At 54.0% G+C, this 22,919-nt stretch overlaps 8 protein-coding genes across 8 annotated transcripts; 5 read left to right on the top strand and 3 right to left on the bottom strand.

The window, feature by feature from the left end:
• Window positions 1-749: 749 nt before the first annotated feature.
• Window positions 750-2,256, bottom strand: CGCS363_v013279 (Regulator of cytoskeleton and endocytosis; the record flags this gene model as incomplete). The annotated part of the gene is made up of 3 exons (XM_036645128.1): window positions 750-775; window positions 842-2,093; window positions 2,221-2,256. The coding sequence occupies 3 exons, from the start codon at window positions 2,254-2,256 to the stop codon at window positions 750-752; spliced, it is 1,314 nt and encodes a 437-aa protein (XP_036490145.1).
• Window positions 2,257-3,454: 1,198 nt separating this feature from the next.
• CGCS363_v013278 (Cysteine desulfurase) lies at window positions 3,455-5,183 on the top strand (the record flags this gene model as incomplete). The annotated part of the gene is made up of 2 exons (XM_036645127.1): window positions 3,455-4,555; window positions 4,761-5,183. 2 exons carry the CDS (start codon window positions 3,455-3,457, stop codon window positions 5,181-5,183), a joined length of 1,524 nt encoding a protein of 507 aa, XP_036490146.1.
• Window positions 5,184-6,414: 1,231 nt separating this feature from the next.
• CGCS363_v013277 (uncharacterized protein) lies at window positions 6,415-7,014 on the top strand (the record flags this gene model as incomplete). The annotated part of the gene is made up of 2 exons (XM_036645126.1): window positions 6,415-6,711; window positions 6,772-7,014. The coding sequence occupies 2 exons, from the start codon at window positions 6,415-6,417 to the stop codon at window positions 7,012-7,014; spliced, it is 540 nt and encodes a 179-aa protein (XP_036490140.1).
• Window positions 7,015-8,828: 1,814 nt separating this feature from the next.
• CGCS363_v013276 (uncharacterized protein) lies at window positions 8,829-9,599 on the top strand (the record flags this gene model as incomplete). The annotated part of the gene is made up of 1 exon (XM_036645125.1): window positions 8,829-9,599. The coding sequence occupies one exon, from the start codon at window positions 8,829-8,831 to the stop codon at window positions 9,597-9,599; it is 771 nt and encodes a 256-aa protein (XP_036490141.1).
• Window positions 9,600-10,139: 540 nt separating this feature from the next.
• Window positions 10,140-10,835, bottom strand: CGCS363_v013275 (uncharacterized protein; the record flags this gene model as incomplete). Its single annotated transcript, XM_036645124.1, has 3 exons — window positions 10,140-10,192; window positions 10,250-10,295; window positions 10,347-10,835. The coding sequence occupies 3 exons, from the start codon at window positions 10,833-10,835 to the stop codon at window positions 10,140-10,142; spliced, it is 588 nt and encodes a 195-aa protein (XP_036490138.1).
• Window positions 10,836-11,924: 1,089 nt separating this feature from the next.
• SPT16 (FACT complex subunit SPT16) lies at window positions 11,925-15,310 on the top strand (the record flags this gene model as incomplete). The annotated part of the gene is made up of 5 exons (XM_036645123.1): window positions 11,925-12,101; window positions 12,225-12,309; window positions 12,372-12,493; window positions 12,550-14,155; window positions 14,208-15,310. 5 exons carry the CDS (start codon window positions 11,925-11,927, stop codon window positions 15,308-15,310), a joined length of 3,093 nt encoding a protein of 1,030 aa, XP_036490139.1.
• A 919-nt stretch (window positions 15,311-16,229) lies between these two features.
• Window positions 16,230-17,858, bottom strand: mug89 (Meiotically up-regulated gene 89 protein; the record flags this gene model as incomplete). The annotated part of the gene is made up of 7 exons (XM_036645122.1): window positions 16,230-16,338; window positions 16,391-16,553; window positions 16,602-16,943; window positions 16,998-17,400; window positions 17,460-17,556; window positions 17,617-17,653; window positions 17,759-17,858. The coding sequence occupies 7 exons, from the start codon at window positions 17,856-17,858 to the stop codon at window positions 16,230-16,232; spliced, it is 1,251 nt and encodes a 416-aa protein (XP_036490101.1).
• A 3,741-nt stretch (window positions 17,859-21,599) lies between these two features.
• On the top strand, window positions 21,600-22,840 carry PKAR (cAMP-dependent protein kinase regulatory subunit; the record flags this gene model as incomplete). The annotated part of the gene is made up of 2 exons (XM_036645121.1): window positions 21,600-22,073; window positions 22,139-22,840. The coding sequence occupies 2 exons, from the start codon at window positions 21,600-21,602 to the stop codon at window positions 22,838-22,840; spliced, it is 1,176 nt and encodes a 391-aa protein (XP_036490144.1).
• Between the last annotated feature and the right edge of the window lie 79 nt (window positions 22,841-22,919).

The raw sequence follows: 22,919 nt of genomic DNA, 5'->3' as shown, positions 1-22,919 counted from the left end.
TTACATGTCGAGAAGTCGTCGCAAGTCGGACAAGGGGACTGGCGGGGGGTTAGATTTTGAACTTGAGGCTGCATGCATTTACAGACAAATGTTTGCCATTGATAAGACGATCTGCAGATGGGAGCATTGGAACTTGGAAACACTGCAGAGTCTGGGATTGAAGCTTGTTCTTCGGTCGTGCAACTGTATCCCCCACCTCATAGTCTCCCACACCGGGCACCGGAAAGACAGTCCGGTAGCCACGAAGACAGCTCACAACACCAATCAGCCAATTTGTCCCTGGAATAGAAACATTTAGTCATGATTTTTGGGAAACAAAAAGCGAGATCGGTGATCAATAAACGAAGTGTAAAAAAAGTAGGTGTGATCAGAAGCCCATGCCCACTCTTGCAGCAATGTCCTTTTGTCTGCCTGTTGCTGTGCCTCCTTACACCCAACAGCCTCATGCAGATGAGGCTCTTGTCTTTGTGTCACACGCCCTTCGCAAGACTCCACCCGGAACTTTGCCCGAGGGAAAGCTTTGCTTGACTCCCCTACTTCACATTTCTCCTCCCCTGTTGTCCTGCTCTGTGTTTTCCGGCTCGAAATGACAAGCAGTCCCTTCTGCGTACGCCAAAGACCCCAAATGCAAGTTGTTTCGCGCTCCCTTTAATGTCCTCGCAGTCGTTCATTAGGCGCCTTTTCTGGCGCATGTATTCGGGCGAAAAATCAAAGAATCTCGTTCATTGTGAGTGATGGCGAAAGTCTGATTAACTATTCAACTTCACATAGTTGCCTGCAAATCCGCTATTAGCCAACGGTTGCGCCACCATTAAGATTTGTGTAAGTAGAAGAAACCTACCAGGGAACTGGCCGCTCTTGCCATTTAGTTTTCCAGTCCACCATTCGTTCTCATTCTTCGTGCGGCTGACAATCTCGATGATGTCGCCAGCCCGGAAGCTCAGGTCACCTTCTGCTTGTGCGGCATAGTCGTAGAGGGCGGTGACAGTTTCGGCGGTAGGAGCACCGCTGAGTCGGCTAGGCTTAGGCTTGGGTGGTGGAGGCTTCGCCTTCGACTTTGCGGCGGCGATGGCGGCGAGTCCAGGGCTAACAGTTCCTCCGTTGGTCGCAGGAGGCGAGTAGGGAGGAGGTGGGTTGGCTTCGCTGGCTTCTGCCTGCTTGCTGTATCCGCCATACTTGGATGTTGTTGTAGTAGACGCAGCAGATGACGAGGGCCCGGCGGTAAGGAGCGCTTGAGGCTTGCCGCCTTCGAGCGTAGGACGGGTACCGTACTTTACCGGAGGACGCTTCTGGCCGGTTGTCTTGAACTTTACGATGGACAGCTTCTCGGCTTGCTCTTGGATGTCGCCGCGCTTCTTGTGGAATGCTTCTAATACGTCGAGGGTAAGGTCGAAGTAACCAATGTCGCAGTGCTGCATCTTCTCGTGCAGTGTATAGAAAATGTTGAGTTGCATGTAATAGAAGGACTGGAAGAGAGGACGGATGAACTCTTGCTCAAGCTCAAAGAGGCGAGGCAGTTCTTCCTTGAGGAGGTCGTTGAAGTAGTTGAACTCTTGGGTGGCCTGCTCAACGTCGTTCTCGGCCTTCCACAGCGCCTTCTCGTCCTTGGCGGTCCGATCTTTCTTGTCCTGCAGCTTTTTCAGCGTCTGGCGGTGGCGGTCGTAATCGAGCTTCTTGTGTTCGCGCTTCAATGCCGTCTTACGAATAACCTTGACAACATCGAGCAGTTCGTTCGCGGGACGGATTACTCTGCTCTCAATCATCTCGAGCTCGGGCGCAAGGGTCTCCTGTAGGTCTTTGACAATGGCCTCGTACTCCTCGCAGGCGCGGATGCCGTCGGGGTTACCCTGGACCTCGATACTCATGGGATCGGACATGCGACCCGATATGGGCTTGTAGAGCTCGCTCATAGCCTTGCTGAACTCGATCTGGTGGCTGAGCATGCCGTTGATGGCCTCGAAGTATTTCTTGGATTCATCGTGTAATCGCTTGGTTTCGGTTTCGAGCTCCTGGAAGCGGCGCTCGGAGTCGATGTAGACGGCATCCTTTGTGTGTTCGCCAATATTGAAGCGGGCCTTGAATTGTTGCGGCGCCTATCGCGAAAGACCCAGCAAGGTCAACAGTCAGCGTGGATAGAGTAGAGGAGACGGGTGGCTCGTCGCGTAACGTAGCGGAAGAGACGGAAAGACCCCTCATTTGGTGGAAACGAAACACACGTACCCGAATGACGCTTTTCTGGAAGCCCCGGAAGCTCATGGCGGGGTGGAATTGTGGTGGTGATGTATGGGATTAGGAAGGAGGAAAGTTGTGCCAATGAGGAGCAACAGCGGAGGAATCGTGGGATAAGGTTATGACGAGGGTGTTCGCTGTCTGAGGGTATTCCACGTCCAACCTTATGAGGAGTGGGCTTTCGCAACCTGATTGTCGCTGGTGACGACGTAGGCGTGGCTGTGTCAGTCAGCTACCGCGCTTGGCTGTGGCGCATAGGGTGCCCTGATGCCGATTGCCAGGAGCTAAGACGCTGACTGGAGCGCTGGAGCGCTGGGGGGGACAGCTTTGGCGGGTGCCTTGACTGGAGCAGGTACCTTAGGACAGGTTTCGGGCGCAAGACGGTCGTGGTGAAGTTTGGTGGTGATGACGCTAGGAAAACGCTTGTAGATCCCAAGGTAGGAGGGAGGGAGCGAAGCAGAAGAAAGAAAGAGAATTTGAGAATTAAGGTACACCTATCCGAAGCATACAAAGCAGGAAATTGTGCAATGCGAAGTGAAAAAGCCAAGTGGGATACACCGGGACTCGAGTAAGTGGTTGACGCAGCCCAGTACTTTACTGCTATTACCGTGGGCGCCTTACCGGACGGGATGGGGGCTGGGTACCTTACCGCCGCATCATCACTGGGTACTTGAGGTAAGGAAGTGCTCTCTCGCGGTCGGGTTGGTCGCAGCGAAAGCGGTGGACGGGGAAAGAAAAGCGACCCCGAGAACCCGTTTCCACGTCCAAAGAGACCCCAGGACCCCGGTCCCCAGCACCAGCACAGTTTGTTCGGCTCAGCTCGTCCTGGGAGGCCTGTCACTGCACATTAGGTTTAGGTAATCGTGCTCATCTCGTAGGGCAGTGTGCGGGTACTTCGCCGGCCGTCTTGCCGTCCGGAGTTGTGCAAAAAACCCCTCCATCATCTCAGCTTACGAGAAGGGGGCCCTTCGGCCGACACCGACCACTACAGCCGGTAGCGCACTGCGTAGTAATTGAAACCACGAATGGGGGCGAGAAGAAAGGCTGTGCGTCATGATTTGGTGGGGCCCGGCCAATCACGGCACCGATTTTGACCTTATCACCGAGCCGAAATTCACCACCTCCTCCGCTTCTCGATCCGCTACTTGACTTTTTTTCTTCTCCCTCCTCTTCCTCGAAGGTCGCTACTCCCCTCTTCCGTACGCCATCTCCATCCAAACACATCATGGCTAGTATCACAACAAACGCCTTGAGGCAGGCAGGTCGCCTCTGCAGGCACTCAACATTTTCCGCGACTCCTTCGCGAGGCCTTTCCTCATTATCAAGGGTGGCGACAGTCCCAGCTCAGAGATTATCTCAGCAGCGCAGATATGTTTCGGAAACGAAGCGTGATAATGCGCAGGTTAACGTCGAAACCGCCATCAAACTCGACAAGAAGGACTTCATCGATGTCGTCCCTCAGTCACCAGATGCCTCAAACGTCATGGTTAGCCCCATGGCGGAGGTTCTGAAGCAGGTCACCACCATGGAGGAGGGCCAGCGGCCCATCTACCTCGACATGCAGGCGACGACCCCCGTCGACCCCCGCGTCCTCGACGCAATGCTCCCCTACTACACCGGCATCTACGGAAACCCCCACTCGAGGACACATGCGTACGGCTGGGAGAGTGAGGAGGCTGTCGAGACTGCTCGGTCGCACATTGCCAAGCTCATCGGCGCTGACTCGAAGGAGATCATTTTCACCAGCGGCGCAACCGAGAGCAACAACATGAGCATCAAGGGTGTCGCTAGGTTCTTTGGCAGGTCTGGAAAGAAGAAGCATATCGTTACGACCCAGACCGAGCACAAGTGCGTCCTCGACAGCTGCAGGCATCTCCAGGACGAAGGTTTCGAGGTCACATATCTGCCTGTCAAGAGCTCCGGCTTGATTGACATGGAAGAGCTCAAGGCAGCCATCCGCCCCGACACTGCCGTTGTCAGTATCATGGCGGTCAACAACGAGATTGGTGTTATCCAACCTCTCGAGCAGATTGGAAAACTTTGCCGGGAGAGGAAGACATTTTTCCACACCGACGCAGCGCAAGCCGTCGGCAAAATCCCGCTGGATGTCAATGCCATGAACATTGACTTGATGTCCATCTCATCTCACAAGATATATGGTCCCAAGGGTATTGGAGCTTGTTATGTTCGACGTCGCCCCAGAGTGAGGCTCGACCCTATCATTAGCGGTGGCGGCCAGGAGAGAGGCCTGCGAAGCGGCACTCTCGCCCCGCCTTTGATTGCCGGTTTCGGCGAGGCGTGCCGCATCGCATACGAGGAGATGGAGGTATGTTGGAAATTTCCTCTCTCAATTCCCCTACGTTTCTCCAACAGCTTGGATGATGATTCGCTTTACACATGCATGGCTTTCTGAATGTCCCGTGACAAGGACGTCCGTGTTGATTAATAGCAACCTGTCTGACCCCTCACCCATTTAACACCATTTTGTCTGTCGAAGATTTGGGAGTAGCATTGGCTGACAATTTCAACAGTACGATTCGAAGCGCATCAAGTACCTCTCCGACCGACTTCTCAACGGCCTCCTGGCTTTGGAGCATACGTCCCAGAATGGTGACCCTGAGCACTTCTACCCTGGATGTGTCAATGTCTCCTTTGCGTATGTTGAGGGCGAGTCTCTGCTCATGGCCCTGAAGGACATCGCTCTTTCTTCCGGCAGTGCTTGCACGTCTGCCTCCCTCGAGCCCAGTTACGTTCTTCGTGCATTGGGCAACAGCGACGAGAGTGCCCACAGCAGTATCAGGTTCGGTATTGGTCGCTTTACGACCGAGCAAGAGATCGATTACGTGCTGAAGGCCGTGAAGGAGAGGGTGGACTTCCTTCGTGAGCTCAGCCCTCTGTGGGAGCTGGTTCAGGAGGGTGTTGACCTCAACACTATTCAATGGAGTCAGCACTGAGGAATGACTTATGCTTCAACGAACATTACGCAACTAATCCTATCATCCTCCACAGTCTGGGTTAAACAGACCTGCAGAAAAATGGCGCAGGCGCATTGCCCACGCCGCATCCCTCCTACCTGGGTTGCCTGTATTAAAACACATATTTGAGATACCTACCTTAACAGCCGGCCTTTTGTTCTTGTGCTCAGGGATAATGGAGTTGGAATCGGGGCGAACGAGGAAAGTCAGAGTTTGGCTGGCGTCTACGGGCCGGTTGATTTCAACATGAGGATATTTGGGCCGTTGATGATCTGGCGTGTACACTACCATACCTACTTTACGGCACGAATGGCAAATGAGAATGCTCTCCGAGCGACGGCCAGATGTATTTTGCAGTCGAACCTAGCGTGCAGTGCCTGGCGAATGACATGGATTGTGTGTTTGAAGAATGCACACAGCCGCGAGCTAACCAACCTGGCAAGATGCATGCCGCTGGTTCCGTCCAGATCTCTGTTCAAATTCAAGAATGCCACGAGCTCGCCGTAATCCGGGACAGTCCAAGCATGGGCCGCAGGGCCCAATGCTCAGAAGTCAGGCACGCGGTCGCGCCATGCGATTACCCGATTGTCTGATAGCCTAGGATCTCGTTGCCAAGGCGTGAGCAGGAGTGCATCATCGAGCTTTCCTTCAAATGGACGCAAGTCTTGCAAGGGAAAGTCCAGGCTGGTCCTTATTACGTCTACGGTGGGCTCACATGGCCACTGCGACACGTCTCAGTGTGCCGGAAGACAAGTACGAAAAGGGGTCGGGATGGGGGCAAAATGGCGTTAGTACGCGTGCGTTAGTGTGTGGTGGTGAGGTGCGACTGAAGGTTGAGGTCGCGAAATGACATCATGGGGAGGCGCGAAAGATGCAGCAGCGCCCCTCCTTACGTTCCCCCTCCACACTGGCCCCTTCCTACACACCTGCTTCTGGTAGGACCTTCTCCAATATGACATCACTTTTCGATCAGTTTGGCCAGGCAAACGCCATCGCGACTTCCAAAATCACGATGTTCACATGCTGCCTGCCCCAGAGCTGAAGAAGCTATGACCTTTCCTTGTAGATAAATACCATTTTTCTCCCCAGACTCTGATGGATCCTTGATCTCCAGCTCAACACATCAACACATCTTGACAAGATCTAACCACACTCAACCTCCAAACAAACCACTTCTACCAATCCCTTCCATCCATCCAAACAACCCAACATGTCTGCCAACAACGACAACACCTCTACCCTCAAGTCCTACGTCGACTCTGCCACCGGCGCCGCCCAGAACCTGATTGGCTCCCTCACTGGCAGCACCGCCGACCAGAACAAGGGCGAGGCTAAGCAGAACAAGGCTGAGGTTGAGCACGATGCTTCTCACGCCACTGCGAAAGTTCCCGGCTTCACTGCTACTGCCTCTGGCGTGACCAAGGACGATCCCGACCGTGCCAGCGGTTCCTGGAACCAGACTGTCGGCTCCGCTAAGGAGACTGTCGGTGGCCTCGTCGGCTCTGAGGTACGATGATATCCGATCATTATTTGCTGCTCCATTTGACACCTCACTAACACACTGCAGAACCTTAAGCAGCAGGGCCGCCAGCAGAACCTCGAAGGACAGCAACAAGAGGCCAAGGGCCAGCTGAACGACTACACCTCCGGCATTGGGAACCGCGTCCAGGGTACCGTTGGCGGTGCTGTTGCCGGCTTGACTGGTGACAAGACTGGCCAGCAACACTACCAGGACATGCACGACGCTGGCAAGACTCAGCAGCGCGGTGCTGAGCACGACATTCAGAAGCAGGCGGAAGCCAAGCAGTGAGGGAGATGATTTGCGCCGCGATTATTATAAGTGACGGTTTGCGAGTTCGGGATGCGATGGAATTGATACCCCCCAAAACACGAGAGAATGAATATCTTAGTTAGCCCTGCAAGTAGTTGATGAAATAAATCGTCTGCTTCAAGCTCTTAGTTCATAAAATGCATTTGCTCGTGATATATTATGTTTTCATTCCGCAGGATTGAAAGACTCTCCTGCCAGACACCAGTCTGTTGCCGTCCGCATTAGGAAAGTGGGCTACAATGACCCTCGGCAATATCCCTGCAAGAGACACTGGATGTCATTAGCCCCCGCATGCTATGCCCTGCAGGGCATTTTTGATGGTTTACGTTGGAAAATCAGTCTGTAGATAAAGTAATCCATTATTGACGACTCTCGACCGTGTGTTGAAACTGCCTCCGAACCGATCATAATTGCGGGAGAAGTCGACGGGAATCTGATTAGTTACTAGCAAGGTTTGGCCAATGTTCTGCAGCTAGCGGTGATCCAGGCAAGCTAACAGTCCCAGTGACCTCGGGTTGCAGCGCAAGTGTGGAATGGCCCAGAATATGCACCTAAGCCCGCGCCTCTGACATCGCAGTGCAGCTGGAGTCTTCGGATGGCAGACGTTGGTGCATACACGCTGTAAGGTACCTGGAACCGAAGACAGGGCAGGGCATGGACTGACTGGGCAGAACACAACCAGGCGAATGGGCTGTCCTGACAGCGCGGCCCAGATGATTCACTTTTGCTGAGAATTCTCTGTCTTCATGGCGTTTTTGACCAACAGATCGCCTGTTCACCCCGCCATCGACGCGCCGTTTGACCGCCTACATCTGCCAAATAATCTCCCCCTCTTCTACAACCCCTCATCCCTGGCAACGTCTTCCACCGCCAAACCAAATGCTGCGTTCCAGACACAAGTTCCTGCGTTCTTTCAACTTCCGCCCCGCCACTCAAAGCATTTCGACACTTCGCATGCATCTTGGTGGATGCTTACGGTTCGTTGCCCACAGAACGAAACGACAAGCAGCGCAAAAAAAATGCCCGTCACCACGGGCTACTGCTGGTCACACGCATCCAACCCTTATCCCCTCGTCCCAGCAGGAGGGTCGGCCCCATCGGATCGGTCTCGAGCCACGTTCGGCCCACCGTGAAGCCATGCTGGATACAGAAGTCGGCCACCGTCTGTCCAGTGACAGCTGACGCTCCCTCCTGCAAGCGCAGGGGAGCGCGGCAACCGTGAGAGAGCCTACGAACGGCACCCGTCTTGGAGCGACCTCGGCGTCAGTCATTGGCTCATGCCGCCCAGTGGCTGCATGTCGCGAGAAGAGATGCAAGGGAGCCCGCACCGAAGAGGGGCAATGAGCAGCACGAAAGAGGAGGCATCATCAAACCATGCAGCATCTGGGCCTACCTGAGAGTATGTCACGCTTCCAATACCTTGCGCAAGTGCAAAGTCGTATTAGTAGTCACCGAGGATCCGTTTACAGACCCTAGCACTTGCGCACACAGCACACTTCGGAGACGGGACGTCTTCATCCACCACCCTACCACCGGCGAGCCCTTGAAGCCCTCCCTCCCCCGATTCCGTTTACACACTTGCATCGTCATCAAATGTTGCCTCCTCACGTCCATCACTTTCCGTGTCTTTCCCCTCCTTCTTCCAATCCATAACATCTCGCCCCGTTGGCTCTGTTGAAACCACCATAGACTGCAGTCATCAACATACTCACACCATTCTTCTGGCTGTCGCATATTCCGTCGCATCATGCTGTTGTAGTATCACCTGTTGCAATTTCCACACACGCTCCAACATGGCCGAGTCAGAGGCGCGCCAGTGGACGATCGTCCTTGTCCTTACCGCTCTCCTGCTTTCCTTCATCGCCCTATCCCAGATCATGACCACATACATAACCGCCTACCGTGACGCACCCAGCGAAATCAGCTCTTTTATTGACGCTGTCGACTTTTCAGTCGAGGAGAACGAGAGCTACGATCGCGATATCGCAAAGGTACAGCGCCTTGACGACAAGCTGCGCCTCGGCCGACTGCTCCGTGAGATACAGAGAGGAGGCGACGATTTACGCGAGCAGATCAATTCCATGCTTCTCTCCGACGACACAACCACTTTGCGCACACCTGCCCGCCTTCTGTGGGCAAACAAACGCCGCGATCTCGAAGAGCGCGTGCGCAGGCTCGATCTCGTGAGGATGCGGTTTCTCGTTGTGTACATGGGCGTTGTGGCAGAGAGGGCCAGCGCGACGGCGGAAAGACATGCGGCAACGCCGGTGACGCCGCCGCCGACAGATCCGGAGAAGTCGCTGCTGCCCTTCACACCCCCGATGATGCATCCCATGAAGGCGAGCCTGACGCGCGCCCTGACCGAGGAGATTCGCCAGAAGCCGCCGCTGAGGAGGCTGACTACCCAGGCTCTCGGCCATCACGCAGACACGCAGCCGGGCCACAAGATGGGATGGGCAGGCGTTGTCCAAGAGTTGCAAAGGAGCCCCAAGCTACACAAGCGGCGCACCTCCATTGAGCGATCGATCGAGCAAGAGCTGGCCAACTCCAGGCTGAGTCTCTGATCGGCCGGGGAGGGTTTGTCATCGACCTCGGATCATCGATGCAGACATGGGCTATCATGAAGATACGATTATCGACTTACGACTACAGGATACTATCACGACCTATGACGACGCAAATGCATTCACAGCAAGCAGAACCTTGCATGGCCTTAGTACTACGCTAAGAGCAGCATCTTTTGCGGCATCAGCATGAAGCGTAGCGGCATGTTTTGCGCGGCGCCTATTTGGCTTTCGCGTTTTGTTCAAGACTCACATAAAATTTGAATGACAATCATGTGGCGGTACCGGCGCTAAGGTTTTATGAATAGGATCAAGCAGTGAGAAGACGTTGTGGTTTTTTGGTCATGTTGCCATGGAGAGTTTTACTTCACTTCACTTAGATGAGATACCCCTTTCCACAGCACTACCAGCCCCCTGTTTTCACCCGTGGACTACGGTTCACTGCAATCAGCTTAGCATTCTCTTCAGGTCAATCCATCAAAGAACTTTCTTGACCTTAGACGTACCTCATTTTCAACCAGACCGGTGAAAGTCGATGAATTAGTGACTAGGCAGCTCGACATCATCGGGGCCTGTGCTGTTCCTCTCGCCAACTGTCCCCTGCGTTAGCCAGACTCAGAGTAATCAGTAAAGGATAAAAGAGCACTCACCATCGAGAGCCACCAAGAAGCGGCTCACGCAGTTGTAGCACGCAACCTGTGATTCTCATCAGCATCCGTCCAGGCCCCTGTCCCGAAGCAAACTCACCGTCGTAGTAATCTCGACAACCTCCCTCTCATTGAACAGGCCCTTGAGCACCGCAAAGGTCTCGTCCTTGACCCTCACGTTTCTCGTCATCTCATCGGCGTAGACCAACACGGCCCACTGCTGCTCACTCAGGACCTCGGGCCTCGCGCTCAGCTCCAAGGGCGCCTCGGTCTTGATGGCGTCCATGCCGGCAGTAGGAACGCCGGCCTTGACGGCGAGGGGCGCGTGGTGGCCCCATTCGTACCAGGCCTTGTTGACGACGGCGACGCGGGAGATGGCGAGCTCGCGCACGTCGGCGCCGATGGTGGTCTGGGTGCGAACGGCGCCAAGGAAGGAGTTCCAGCCGTCGGCGACGGGAGGGGCGTGCAGGAGGGTGAGGTCGAGGGCTTGGAGGGGCCGGGGGGCGCGGCGGGCTTCGATGCGGGATACGATGGCCGCGTCCTCGGGGGTGGTGGTAGGGGGAGGGTTGGGAACGTAAGGGAGACGCATTTTGAGGGGTGCTTGGGTTTTGAATGGGGCTTTGGCTGTGAGACTACCGGTTATCCGCGGACGTGATATGTTTGTGATTCGCCAGAATCTTGTCGATTGCATGAAATCGTCTCTCTATTGAAAGGACGGATGAAGCTGCACAAAAAGACTTGAGAGTTGAAGTTCATGAGCTTAAATGTTCGGAGGCGGGGTTGTAGTCTGGGTGTAAGTCCCGTCTCCACATCCCGAAAATCGGGCGGGCCGACGAGCTTTCTTCCCCTCACACTCCGGTTGAATGCTGTCCCGGGCGGTGTCGGTTGGTGCCGGTGCCGGTGCCGGTGGAGTGTTCAAGAGTTTGTGGAGAGCACGCGATTGAATATTTCGTCGGACGGGCATGTTTGCGAATGCCAAATGTCATCACCATGCCGAAGTGTTGTGTTGTTCGTCGAACACTGGAAATTTTGCCGCCTATGGATACACTGTACGCTCTCCAACTGGCGATTCGATCGGCAAGGACCCCAAAATGTTACGATTGACTGGGATTGGTTTAAAACGGTATGGTATTCTACCTAAGCGGAAGTAACTAACTAGCGGTGCGAGAGGCAAATCGTCTGATTGTAGTTATCTGCCTAAATCTTGGTACTCGGGAGGTAAATGAGAAAGAGCCCGCTGTCCTGTTTAGTCCTGTGGACATCATTTGATGCAAAGGGTGGTTTTTAACTTCGTAACTACAACTGTCTAAGCAACAATAGCTACTTAGTAAGCGTTGCTGGAGCTGCCGGCCCGTGGTCAACCTGCTGCACCTGCTTCTTAACCAGGCACCTTACCCTAGCTCTTTAGCACGTTTGGGGCGAGCTACCTTATCCCCGAGCAAGCAGCACCGCCCATCGAACTCTACCTACCTTACCTACCCCAGCAATTCATGGCACCTGGAGCCTGCTGCGACACGGTCACGTCACGTGTGGGCATCTGCTAGCGACCCACTTTAGTTCTTGGACCTGGCTCCCATTTACGCGTGGATTTTTACTCGCGTCGACCCGGCAGCGAACCTCTCCGATTTCAACCCCCTTCTCTCTGCTTCAACATCCGTCACTCGACCAGGCAGCGACGATGGGGGACATCAAAATCGACAGCAAGGCATTCCACGATCGCCTCTCGCGCTTCACCGGCGCTTGGAAGAATGACCTGCGCACCAAGGATGGCGTCTTCAATGGCGCCTCGTCCATCATTGTCATGATGGGCAAGGTGGAGGAAGTCCCTGAGCTGCACAAGAACAACGCCATGCATGTGAGTTGCCTGCCTCCCTTCCTGCCATCAAAAGCGGCAACCGCGATCGCGATGGAATTCGCAGAGTTGCGCTCACATTGCGAAAATGAGACAGTTGGCTGACTTTTTTTTCGTTCGCGACAGTTCTGGTTGCTTGGCTACGAATTCCCCACGACGATGATGCTGTTGACGGTCGACTCGATCTACATCCTGACTACGGCCAAGAAAGGTGAGGATGCGCTTCATCGAACTTATGCGCTTGCGATGAGCTACGACTAACCTCTTGTTTAGCGAAGCACCTTGACCAGCTGAAGGGCGGCCGGTTTCCCCTCGAAGTCCTTGTACGAGGCAAGGACGCAGCCGAGAACGAGAAATTGTTCGTCAAGCTCGCAGACGCCATCAAGTCGGCAGGCGTGAGTCATTCTTCATATGCGTGTTGCATTGGTTTCCGCTGACAATCTCCCCACAGAACAAGGTTGGCACCATCGCCAGAGATACCTCCAAAGGGCCTTTCGTCGAGGAGTGGAAAAAGGTCTTCGCCGACCAATGCAAGGATGTCGAGGAAGTTGACATCTCCCAAGCCCTCTCTCAGCACGCCTTTTCGATCAAGGACGAGACCGAACTGCGAGCCATGCGAACCGCGTCCAAGGCATGCGTTGCCTTGATGACCCCCTTTTTCCTTGAGGAAATGTCGGACATTCTCGATAAGGAAAAGAAGGTCAAGCACAGCGCGCTGGCTGATAAGGTTGATAAGAAGCTGGACGATACCAAATTTTGGAAGACCGTCGAGCTGCCCAACAAGAGCAAGCTTCCCACAGATCTGGATCCTGCTCAGCTGGACTGGGTTCTGGGCCCTCTGGTCCAGAGCGGTGGCAAGTACGATCTCAAGATGAACTCGGAGAGCAACGACGACGTCCTGCACCCGGGAACCATCGTCGCAGCTATGGGCTTGCGCTACAAGTCGTACTGTTCTGCTATTGCTCGCACATACCTTGTGGATCCGAACAAGTCGCAGGAAAGCAACTACAAACTCCTCTACAACATTCACAACATGATTCTGAAGGAGGTCCGCGACGGCGTTGTCATCAAGGACGTCTACAGCAAGGCCATGAGCATGATCAAGGCCAAGAAGCCAGACCTGGAGAAGCACTTCCTGAAGAACGTTGGTTGGGGCGTCGGCTTGGAGAATCGCGACCCTACTCTGATCCTTAATGCCAAGAACTCCCGAGCCCTGAAGGACGGTATGACGCTCGTCATCACAACCGGATTCAGCGACATCGAGAACCCTCAACCGCAGGACAAGAACAGCAAGATCTATTCGCTTGTTATCACCGACACGATCCGTGTTACGTCCAGCGATGCCGTTGTCTTCACCGGCGAGACCCCGATCGACGCCGACTCGAATTCCTTTTTCTTCAAGGATGAGGAAGAGGCTCAACCGACGCCGAAGAAGGAAAAGAAGGACTCCCGTGTTGGTGCTGTTGCTACTAAAAACATCACTTCTACAAGGTTGAGATCCGAGAGATCCACCCAGGTCGACGAGGATGCCGAGAAGAAGCGTCGCGAGCATCAGAAGGAGTTAGCTTCCAAGAAGCAGAAGGAGGGTCTTGCTCGGTTCTCAGAGTCAACCAGCGACAAGAACGGTACGGAAGTCAAGAAGTTCAAGCGCTTCGATTCGTACAAACGCGACAACCAATTCCCTCCCAAGGTCCGCGAACTGCAGATTGTGGTTGATGCGAGAAATGACACCGTCGTTCTGCCTGTCATGGGCAGACCTGTGCCTTTCCACATTAACACGATCAAGAACGCCAGCAAGAGCGACGAAGGCGAATGGTCATTTTTGCGTGTCAACTTCTTGTCTCCAGGCCAGGGAGTCGGACGCAAGGACGACCAGCCCTTCGAGGACGCCTCTGCGCACTTCGTTAGAAGCTTGACGTTTAGGTCAACGGATGGCGACCGCTACCAAGAAATCGCGACTCAAATCTCCAACATGAAGCGAGACGTGAACAAGAAGGAGCAGGAGAAGAAGGAACTAGAGGACGTTGTCGAGCAGGACAAGCTCGTCGAAATAAGAAGTAAGTTGAAGTCGATACTGCCTTACAAGAGCATGCTAACGTGTTGCGCAAGACCGTCGCCCGGCCGTGCTTGATAACGTCTTCATTCGCCCGGCGATGGAGGGCAAGAGAGTTCCTGGCAAGGTAGAGATACACCAGAATGGTATCCGCTACCAATCGCCATTGAGCACACAACAGCGAGTCGACATTCTCTTCTCCAACGTCCGCCACCTCTTCTTCCAGCCATGCCAACATGAGTTGATCGTCATTATTCACATTCACTTGAAGGACCCTATCATGGTCGCCAACAAGAAGAAGACAAAGGATGTCCAGTTTTACCGCGAGGCAACGGATATTCAATTCGACGAGACGGGCAACCGCAAGAGGAAGTACAGATACGGTGACGAGGATGAATTCGAACAAGAACAAGAAGAGCGTCGCCGCCGCGCTGAACTTGATCGTCTGTTCCAAGGCTTCGCCCAAAAGATCGCCGAGGCTGGCAAGAACGAAGGTATCGAGGTTGATGTGCCCATCAGAGAACTTGGTTTCCACGGTGTGCCATTCCGAAGCAACGTCTTCATCCAACCCACGACCGAGTGCTTGATCCAAGTCGTCGAGCCGCCATTCATGGTCGTCACTCTGGATGATATTGAAGTCGCCCACTTGGAACGTGTCCAATTCGGCCTCAAGAACTTTGATCTTGTATTTGTCTTCAAGGACTTCACCCGCGCGCCATACCATGTCAACACAATTCCAGTCGAGTTCCTGGACCACGTTAAGGAATTCTTGGATTCGTCAGACATTGCTTACTCGGAGGGTCCTCTCAACCTGAACTGGCCGACCATCATGAAGACGGTCACAGCCGACACTCACCAGTTCTTCATTGATGGCGGATGGTCTTTCCTGCAGGCTGAGTCTGACGACGAGGGCGGCGAAGAAGAAGAGGAGGAGAGCAACTTCGAAATCGACGACGATGAGCTCGATGAGGCGTCCGAGTCTAGTGAAGAGGACTCCGATTTCGGCTCTAACGTGTCGGATGAGGATGACGAGGGCGACATGAGCGATGAAGACGAAGGCGAGGACTGGGATGAGCTTGAGGCCAAGGCCAAGAAGCGCGATCGCGAGAGCAACCTCGACGACGACGAGAGTCGCGGCCGCAAGAAGAGGAAGCACTAAGCGTAGTATCTTGATCATGCGGCGTGATATCACCGATGGCAGACCGCAGATACAGACGATAGTGGTCTTTCCATCTCAGCAGTGTTTTTATTATCCATCAGTGTATCAAAATTGTGTCGGCGTATTGGGTCGCGAAGAGAGGGCTTTTGGTGAGGACGGGTCCGCCGCCTGAGAGCTTCAGGGCGTCGGGGCAGATAGCTTTCTTATTAATCTAGGATTCGTGAAACATTTTTCCGTTCTACTGTTTGCCCCCCGGGGCTGAGATGATTGATGTGAAAATAGTGGCCTGGACCTGTTTATGGGCGGGCCATGTGAACCTGCCAGCCGCGTGATTTTCGGCTGTCATACAACAAGCAAGCTCTCTCACTCGATCAAACTGACGCCCAAAGCAATGGTTTAAATATGATCGAATTGCTAATCTAAGCTCAATTCCTTCCAAACTCCAAAATCCCTATGGTAGGCTAAAGACGGTCGGTTTTAGGGTTGTCTACCTCGCCTTCAGTGCAGAACAAAGCATGGCCCCCTTCCGAATAACCCAGCCCGAAACGCAGGCATAAACCCAAATGAGGCATTAAGAACAGCAAGCCATGGAGCGCGAAAACGTCGAAAAAAACAATGCCAAGCCTCTCTTGGGCAAATGAAGGCATCTGAAGGAGGGCTTTGTCCGGTGTGTCAGAAGAAATGCCCAGGCCCCCTTTTACTCATACAATTTCATGTCAATCCATACAAATGCAGCATGCCAGCTCTGCAGTCCCGTGAATCAATGTGATCGTCGACCCTCTAGATACGACAGTGGAGAAACCATGCGTTGCCGTCCAACTGACGATGCGGTAACACTCGGCGCCACTGATGCCGGCTCAGAGGGCGAGGTGGCATTGGAAACGGAACGAAGAGGGCGCTGCGACTCATCGGCAGCCTTCTAGGCTTCGCCGGGACGCATTTCACGGCCGGTAGCCGTCGCACCAGTAGGACCAGCCTTGGACCCCGGAGCGTTGTTCCAGGAGAGGTAGGTGTGGTCACCCAGTTTTCTGGGGGTGTCAGTTAGGGGGCTTCTTGTTATTGTACAAGGAGAGAACCTACCGCGGCCTGATGAGATGGGTGACAGTGAAGACCGCACCAAGAAGAATGCAGATACCACCGACCACAATGTATGCGATGCCAAGGAAGGGGTTGCGGCCGCCCATAATAGTGCGCGTCGAAATCACGATAGACTTGGTGCCCTTGTATTCCAAAGTAGGGAAGTCTACACCGTGTTAGATCCGCATGACGATAGTGTATGCTAAGTACTTACTGTCAGTAATGTTGACTTCGTAGGTGCCCTCCTTCATCACGTCATTGTCGTTCCTCTGGTACAGCTTGCTGAACGATGGGAGACCGGCGGTTCTCATCCAGACCTGGAAAGCTTGCCATTCCGCCAGGTTGGGTGGTGGGTTCTGCTCCGTATATTCGGGGTACTGGACTCTCCAGTTCGGAGGTGGGATGACCTCGTTGTATTTGTAGTTCGTTTTCCCGTACAATGAGGCGTCGGAGTCCCAGGCGATACCGGAGTTGTTTTTCATCTCGTACAGGGTGTCGTCTTGCAACCAGCGAGGGGAACTGAACGTATCGTTGAACATGGAATTCGCGATCAAGCCTTTGGAACAATCAGAAAACGCCTCTGCAATGAAATTTGAAACCCGGAACTTACCACAAGGATAGATTGGCATATTCGTGCCGTTAACCTCTTCCGTCCTAAGGGGGTCACAGTTGGAGCTCGAGACCTTATCCACGGAAAGGGCATCTCCCTTGAGCTGCTTATCCGAGAACGAAGCGACGTATCGTCTGTGGTTCTGGTAGAAGTTCGTGAGGTGGTAGTAGAAGAGGACCGGGGGGTTGATGTCCTCGGGGATGTTGAATTGAATCCTGCACTGTGTCGTCTCGTATGTGATGCCACCCGTCGTGGTGATATTGACCTTTTCCGAGGCCCAAAGGGCATTCTTGGTCTGGTCGCTACTCTTAAATGCGGTGGAAATATACTTCGAGTCCATGACGCTCAGTGTCTCCGTCGCCTCCTTCGCGCAGTCGGTATATTCCAGCTTGATCTCTTGCACCTATGCATTGTTTCTCCATCAGTAGTTGCTCGCCTTGGGAAGGCGCAAGCGGCACCTACCTTCGCGCTAGCATACAAGAGGAGTCCGCCGATGGGTGCGAAGATGATTCCAATGGTGAAGAAGAGAGGGAGAACCGTCTTGGGCGTCAGGATCGGCCTTGGATCGTCAGCTATCATCGCCACATGTCTGTCGTCGCGAATCTGTCAGAAGACTTACTGCCATGCCTTCAAACGCTGCTGGCGAAACGCCGTATCTGTTGAAATGTCCGCATCAGCGCAAAGTTCGTCGCGTTGGAGATTCCACCAGTTCCGCGTCGACCGAGGGTGGTTTTAGGAGGTGTTCCGGGGCTTCCACGTACTTGCGGGTCGGCGGCTCTTCTTCTTCTCCTCCTTCTTTCCTTTGTCATGCTGCGAATCGATAGAATCGGCGTGATTGACGCCTGGTGATGGTTCGGGCATCTTGGACAATCGTGCACTCGCTGCGCGCGATTAATTCTGGCGTCGGATGGGGGATTGGTGGTAGGTTGATGTCTTGGGAGACGTCCCGGGATGCGCAGGAGTGACTCCCAGGAGTTGAAGTCAGCCCGTGTGGCTTGGCATTGATGCACGGTTTGGGTTTAGCGGCGTGGCTGAGCGATCCACTCCTCGTCAACACAGAGCAGTGCAGTCAGCACCAGTATGGACGCTGTGAGCACAGGCAGGCTCTCTGGCTCAGAGCATATTTGTGCTATGGCGGCTATTGCGGATCGCTAGCATCGGAACAACCAGACGTATGGGTGGTTTTGCAACGTGTGGTAAGTATAAGACCTTCAAAGTTCCAAGCCTAGAAAATAGCTATTCAGCGCACATGCAGGATATGATTGACGATCTCTCAAAGACTATCTATCCTCCTGCAGAGTGATGACCCCTGTCAATGCTATTAATATTCTCCCAGACGCGTTTCCATACTTCTCCACCACCACGTCCAGATTCCACTCCGTGGTTAAATGATGAAATCTTAGGAAGATGAATTTGCAGTGAAAGAAAGGAGACCCATCAAATTGTGGTCCGAAAAGTCACCAAAAAACAAACGGCAAAATGTTCCGAAACCGAGAATCGAACTCGGGGCTATGCCTAACCTCGCAATTTAATGAGAGGGCATCATGTTGGCCACTACACCATATCGGATTGACAAACTCAGCCCAAAAGATTGTATATCAAGCGGGACCGGGCCGAACGCAACACTACCGACCCGCCTCCCTGGAGAAGGCAATAGCACGACGCCAAAGACAAATAAGAAATGCAATCACGTACCAAAAATTCTGATGTAATACTTAACTGGATTTCCAAATTGCGGATGTTGAGATAAGCCCATGCACGCAACATGTTCAATGATGGAATCGCCGACATTACGATGGGCTTCGGCAATACCCGCGGTGGATTGTGACCACTCTGGAAGCTCTAGGTCAAGGTACAGCAAAGCTCACCAGAGAATGGCGTTGGTATTTGACACGCCTCATTTCGTTTGCTGGATATTTCTTCATCTTTCGTTCCTTTCTTGGGTGGGTAATATGACAGTAAGAGCCAAGGGGTGTAAAATGGACAAGATGATCTTTCTCGTCAGAGAACCGTCAAGGTCAGTGACGACAAGATGCATGCGCAGCGCCTCCAGCCACTTGAATGAAAGCATGTCATGGCCTGTCAAGTACCGCGTAATAGGAGAGTGGGAGGCGTAATAAAGGGGCTACTGCTAAGCGTATGGTCGAAAGAATACCAGACGCGGAGTCAACGATGGGGAATCGACATCTGAGAGGCCGCACATACGGCTTGAAACGGCAGGTCTGGAAGCAAAAAATGGGGACGTCAAAGGCAGCTTGAGCTTGAGCCAGGCTTGTGACTTTCATTCTGGTTACACAGGGCCCGGGCTGTCTGAAATGGAATCGCAGTGAAAGCAGCCCGGCGGTCATAAGGTACAGGCGAGACAGATGCTGGTAAAGGGATCGGTCAGGTCTTGGGCACTGCCTAAGCCAGTGGCTGTAGCGAGCTTGATCAGCACCTAGAAACCAAGGTAGCCACTGACAGAAGAGCTCAACGAAGATGCGTGGACGAATGTACATACCTACCTTACCTCAGTAAAGACTGAGTGAGGGGCAGTTGCGGGCGGACGGGGAAGGCCCACTGAAAGCGCCCTGAAATTCCGCGGGAGGGCGTCCCCATGATGACATGGCCGAAACCAGGGACCCAGGGTGGACTGTGTGAGGGTGTGTGTGGCCCAGTGCGGCCAGTCAGAGAAGACGCTGGGAGCTGCACAGAATCGCAACCGAAGCGGCTTGGAAGGGTGGAAGCTGAAGCCCGGACACTTCGGGCTGCAGGGAAGGGAAGCGGCAGCGGACCACAAGATGATCTGTGCGCCTTCTAGAACTCTTCGACGGCCGTGAATGGCCGGCCGGGGCAGCAAGGCCCCTCAAAAGCTAGGACCCAACACCACCTGGGGCCCATCCATCACATCAAGCCTGATGCTGTTGCTGATGCTGGCTGTTTTGTAATGTCCAGTTGCTGCATGCCCGCTGCATGCTGGTTCTCCTGCTCCTGCGGATTGGATGCCACAGCTAGGTACCTTAATGTGAAGACAGCGAAGGCGGGAAAGTGGAGGGGGGGGAAGGGGACGAAGAAATGCGAGAAGGCGGAGGAGGGGAGGATAGGAGCGCCTTCCGCTCTTTCTCTCTTTTTTTTTTGTGCCCTTCCCCATCCCTACCCTGTCTCCTGAAAGGTAGCCAGGTTCCCAAATGTTACCTGTGCTCCGTGCTTTGGTGCTGAGATTGAGATTTGACTGGAAGCAGCCAACGTGGATGCGCCCTCCTCATTCTGTATTCGTAGTGTCTCCTGGCTCCTCCACTGTCTGTCTGCCTCCGTGCCTCTGCTGGCAGTGGTAACAAGCGTGGCCACCCCACCTCACCCCCGTCCCAGTGCAATCCCTAAACCGAACCCAAAAAGCTTCCCTTCCCTTGGCCTTCCGTTTCCTACACTCCCCCATTTCGTGCTCCCATCCGCCTGCTCGTCACCGTCGCCTTTTTCTTTCCTCTGCCAACTGCCCTCGATCCAGACAAGACACGCTTGTGAGGCATTCTTGTGGCCTCATCAATTCGTACCGTCTCGCACCCGGACAACAGCACCAGAACTGGAAACCCAGGAGAACAGAAAGCGGCGCCCACTTGCCACGCCCCTCCCCTCCCCCTCCTCGACTTCGGTACCTACCTACCTACCTTGACATACCTTACCTACTAGCCGCATCCTGCTGTTGCGGACCCACGACGTGACCTCCTCCTGTCTTCTTCTTCTCTCTATTACTGCTCCCCTCCCCTCTCTCTTCAATCTTTAAACAGCCATCCATCCCTTTTGCCTACCGGAAGCTCGTCTTGCTCGTCCTTGTCTATACTTCTCCATCCCCGGTCCGGTCGACGACGACAGCTGCACGCCTCAACATCTGTGGGTTATATCAACATTGCTGCTGTTGAGCTTGCGCCTCAATCCACCGTCTCCCGCTAGCTAGCTTCGTTGGCTACACCTTTGGTAAGTGGAAGCTCCCTTCGACCATCAGGCCGACTTTAGCCCAGATTCGATAGTTCCAGCATCATCTCCTCTCATGTTTCCCATGTGTCTTCTTCAACAGCCGCATACATCCCAAGATTGCTGTGCTCCCATGTCACCGCCCCCTGTTTTCCCTGCTCCCGACCTGCAGTTCGTCACTGTTGCTGCCGATTGAAAGGCATCGCATTTGGACTGTTGCCACTGCCCTGCGTCACCCCTGCACAGCCAATTGTCCCTACCGATTTGCGTCAGTGCATCTCGAACCTCATGACCTAGTTGGCCAGGGAGTTGGAATCTGCTCGGGTGCTGGAGCCTGAGACCCAGCAGACGAGGCACCGAACGCACCAATTCCGTCGTGCTCACAACCCCACCAATCTTGCAACATTCTTTGTCCATCTGCCTGATGACCTCAGAGAGCAGGGCAACCGGTTACCATTCCATCTGCTGGTGTCCAAAGTAGCTAACCATACATCAGAGCTTCCCATCAACACACTATCACCGATTCCCCCCCTCAATATCCACACCCGCTGCGCCGACTTGCCTACCTACTTGCGCCAGATTGCACCGAGACGTTAAAGGCACCGAAGCGAGACGAAGTTCCCATCGATTGTCATTACTCACAAGTCGCCCAACATGTTCAAGAGTCCTTTTGGTGCAAATGCCAATCCATTTGGCGGCGCCAGTGACGGCCCTACCGGTGGCAACGCTATCCACCGTGTTATCGAGGAGGAAGAGAATGATACGGTCACGTCTCCCACATCACCGAACTTCGGCATGAACGCTGGCACCACATTCAGCGGTCCCTTTGGCGGCGACGCCACGGACGATGCTCCGCCTTCTGCGCTTAGAAGCCCGCCGAATCCCGAAAGCTACCCTGCCCAGTACAACTTTGGCCGCCGTACCTCGGTTTCCGCCGAGTCTCTGAAACCCAGTGCCGATTCATACGATAACTGGTCTCCTCCCGTCCACGAGAAGAACAAGGAGCAACTGGATCGTCTCACAACTGCCATCGCAGGCAACTTCTTGTTCAGCCATCTGGACGATGAGCAGAGTTCTCAGATTCTGGGAGCATTGATCGAGAAACCTATCCCGGCCAAAGGTATCAAGGTAAGAAGATCACTTCCACCACATCACTTTGTTGCACATGTACGGTGCCTAACGTAGTACAACAGGTAATTAGCCAAGGTGACGCTGGTGACTTCTTCTACGTTGTGGAGAAGGGATCTTTCGACGTGTACGTCAACAGCAGTGGAACTCTGCAACCTGGCCCCGAGGGCATGGGCCAAAAAGTCGGAACGATCCAGGCCGGAGGCTCGTTTGGTGAACTGGCTCTTATGTACAACGCTCCTCGAGCTGCAACGGTTACTTCCGCCGAGTCTGGATGCACCCTGTGGGCGCTCGACCGACTCACATTCCGCCGCATTCTTATGGAGTCGACGTTTGCGCGCCGTCGCATGTATGAGAGTTTCCTCGAGGAAGTGCCGTTGCTGCAATCCCTCACACCGTATGAGCGATCCAAGATTGCCGACGCGTTGGAAACCCAAAAATACACTCCTGGTGAAACTATCATCAAGGAAGGCGACCCGGGCCACTCGTTCTACCTGCTGGAGAGTGGTGAGGCCGATGCTTACATTGGCGACAGCAAGGAAGCTGTCAAGCACTACAGCAAGGGAGATTTCTTTGGTGAGCTTGCACTCTTGAATGACGCCCCCCGCGCCGCTAGTATCGTCGCGACGACGGATGTCAAGGTCGCTAGCCTCGGCAAGTCTGCCTTCCAGAGACTTCTTGGCCCCGTCGAAGGCATCATGAGGCGAACAAAGTACGAGAGCGTGAAGACGGGTGTCGAAGAGATGGATCCGCTGCAAGCGGCTTAAATGGAGTGGTTGTGCGTTTCGTTGAAGATTGGATGGCGGCTTTGGAAAGGTTGACGGTAAATGTGAAGGTTCACAACGG

The sequence above is a fragment of the Colletotrichum siamense genome (assembly GCF_013390195.1).
Source record: "Colletotrichum siamense strain Cg363 chromosome Unknown KSG_Cg363_contig09, whole genome shotgun sequence".
NCBI classification, from domain to species: Eukaryota; Fungi; Ascomycota; class Sordariomycetes; order Glomerellales; family Glomerellaceae; genus Colletotrichum; species Colletotrichum siamense.
This window is presented reverse-complemented; position numbering and strand designations above follow the sequence as displayed.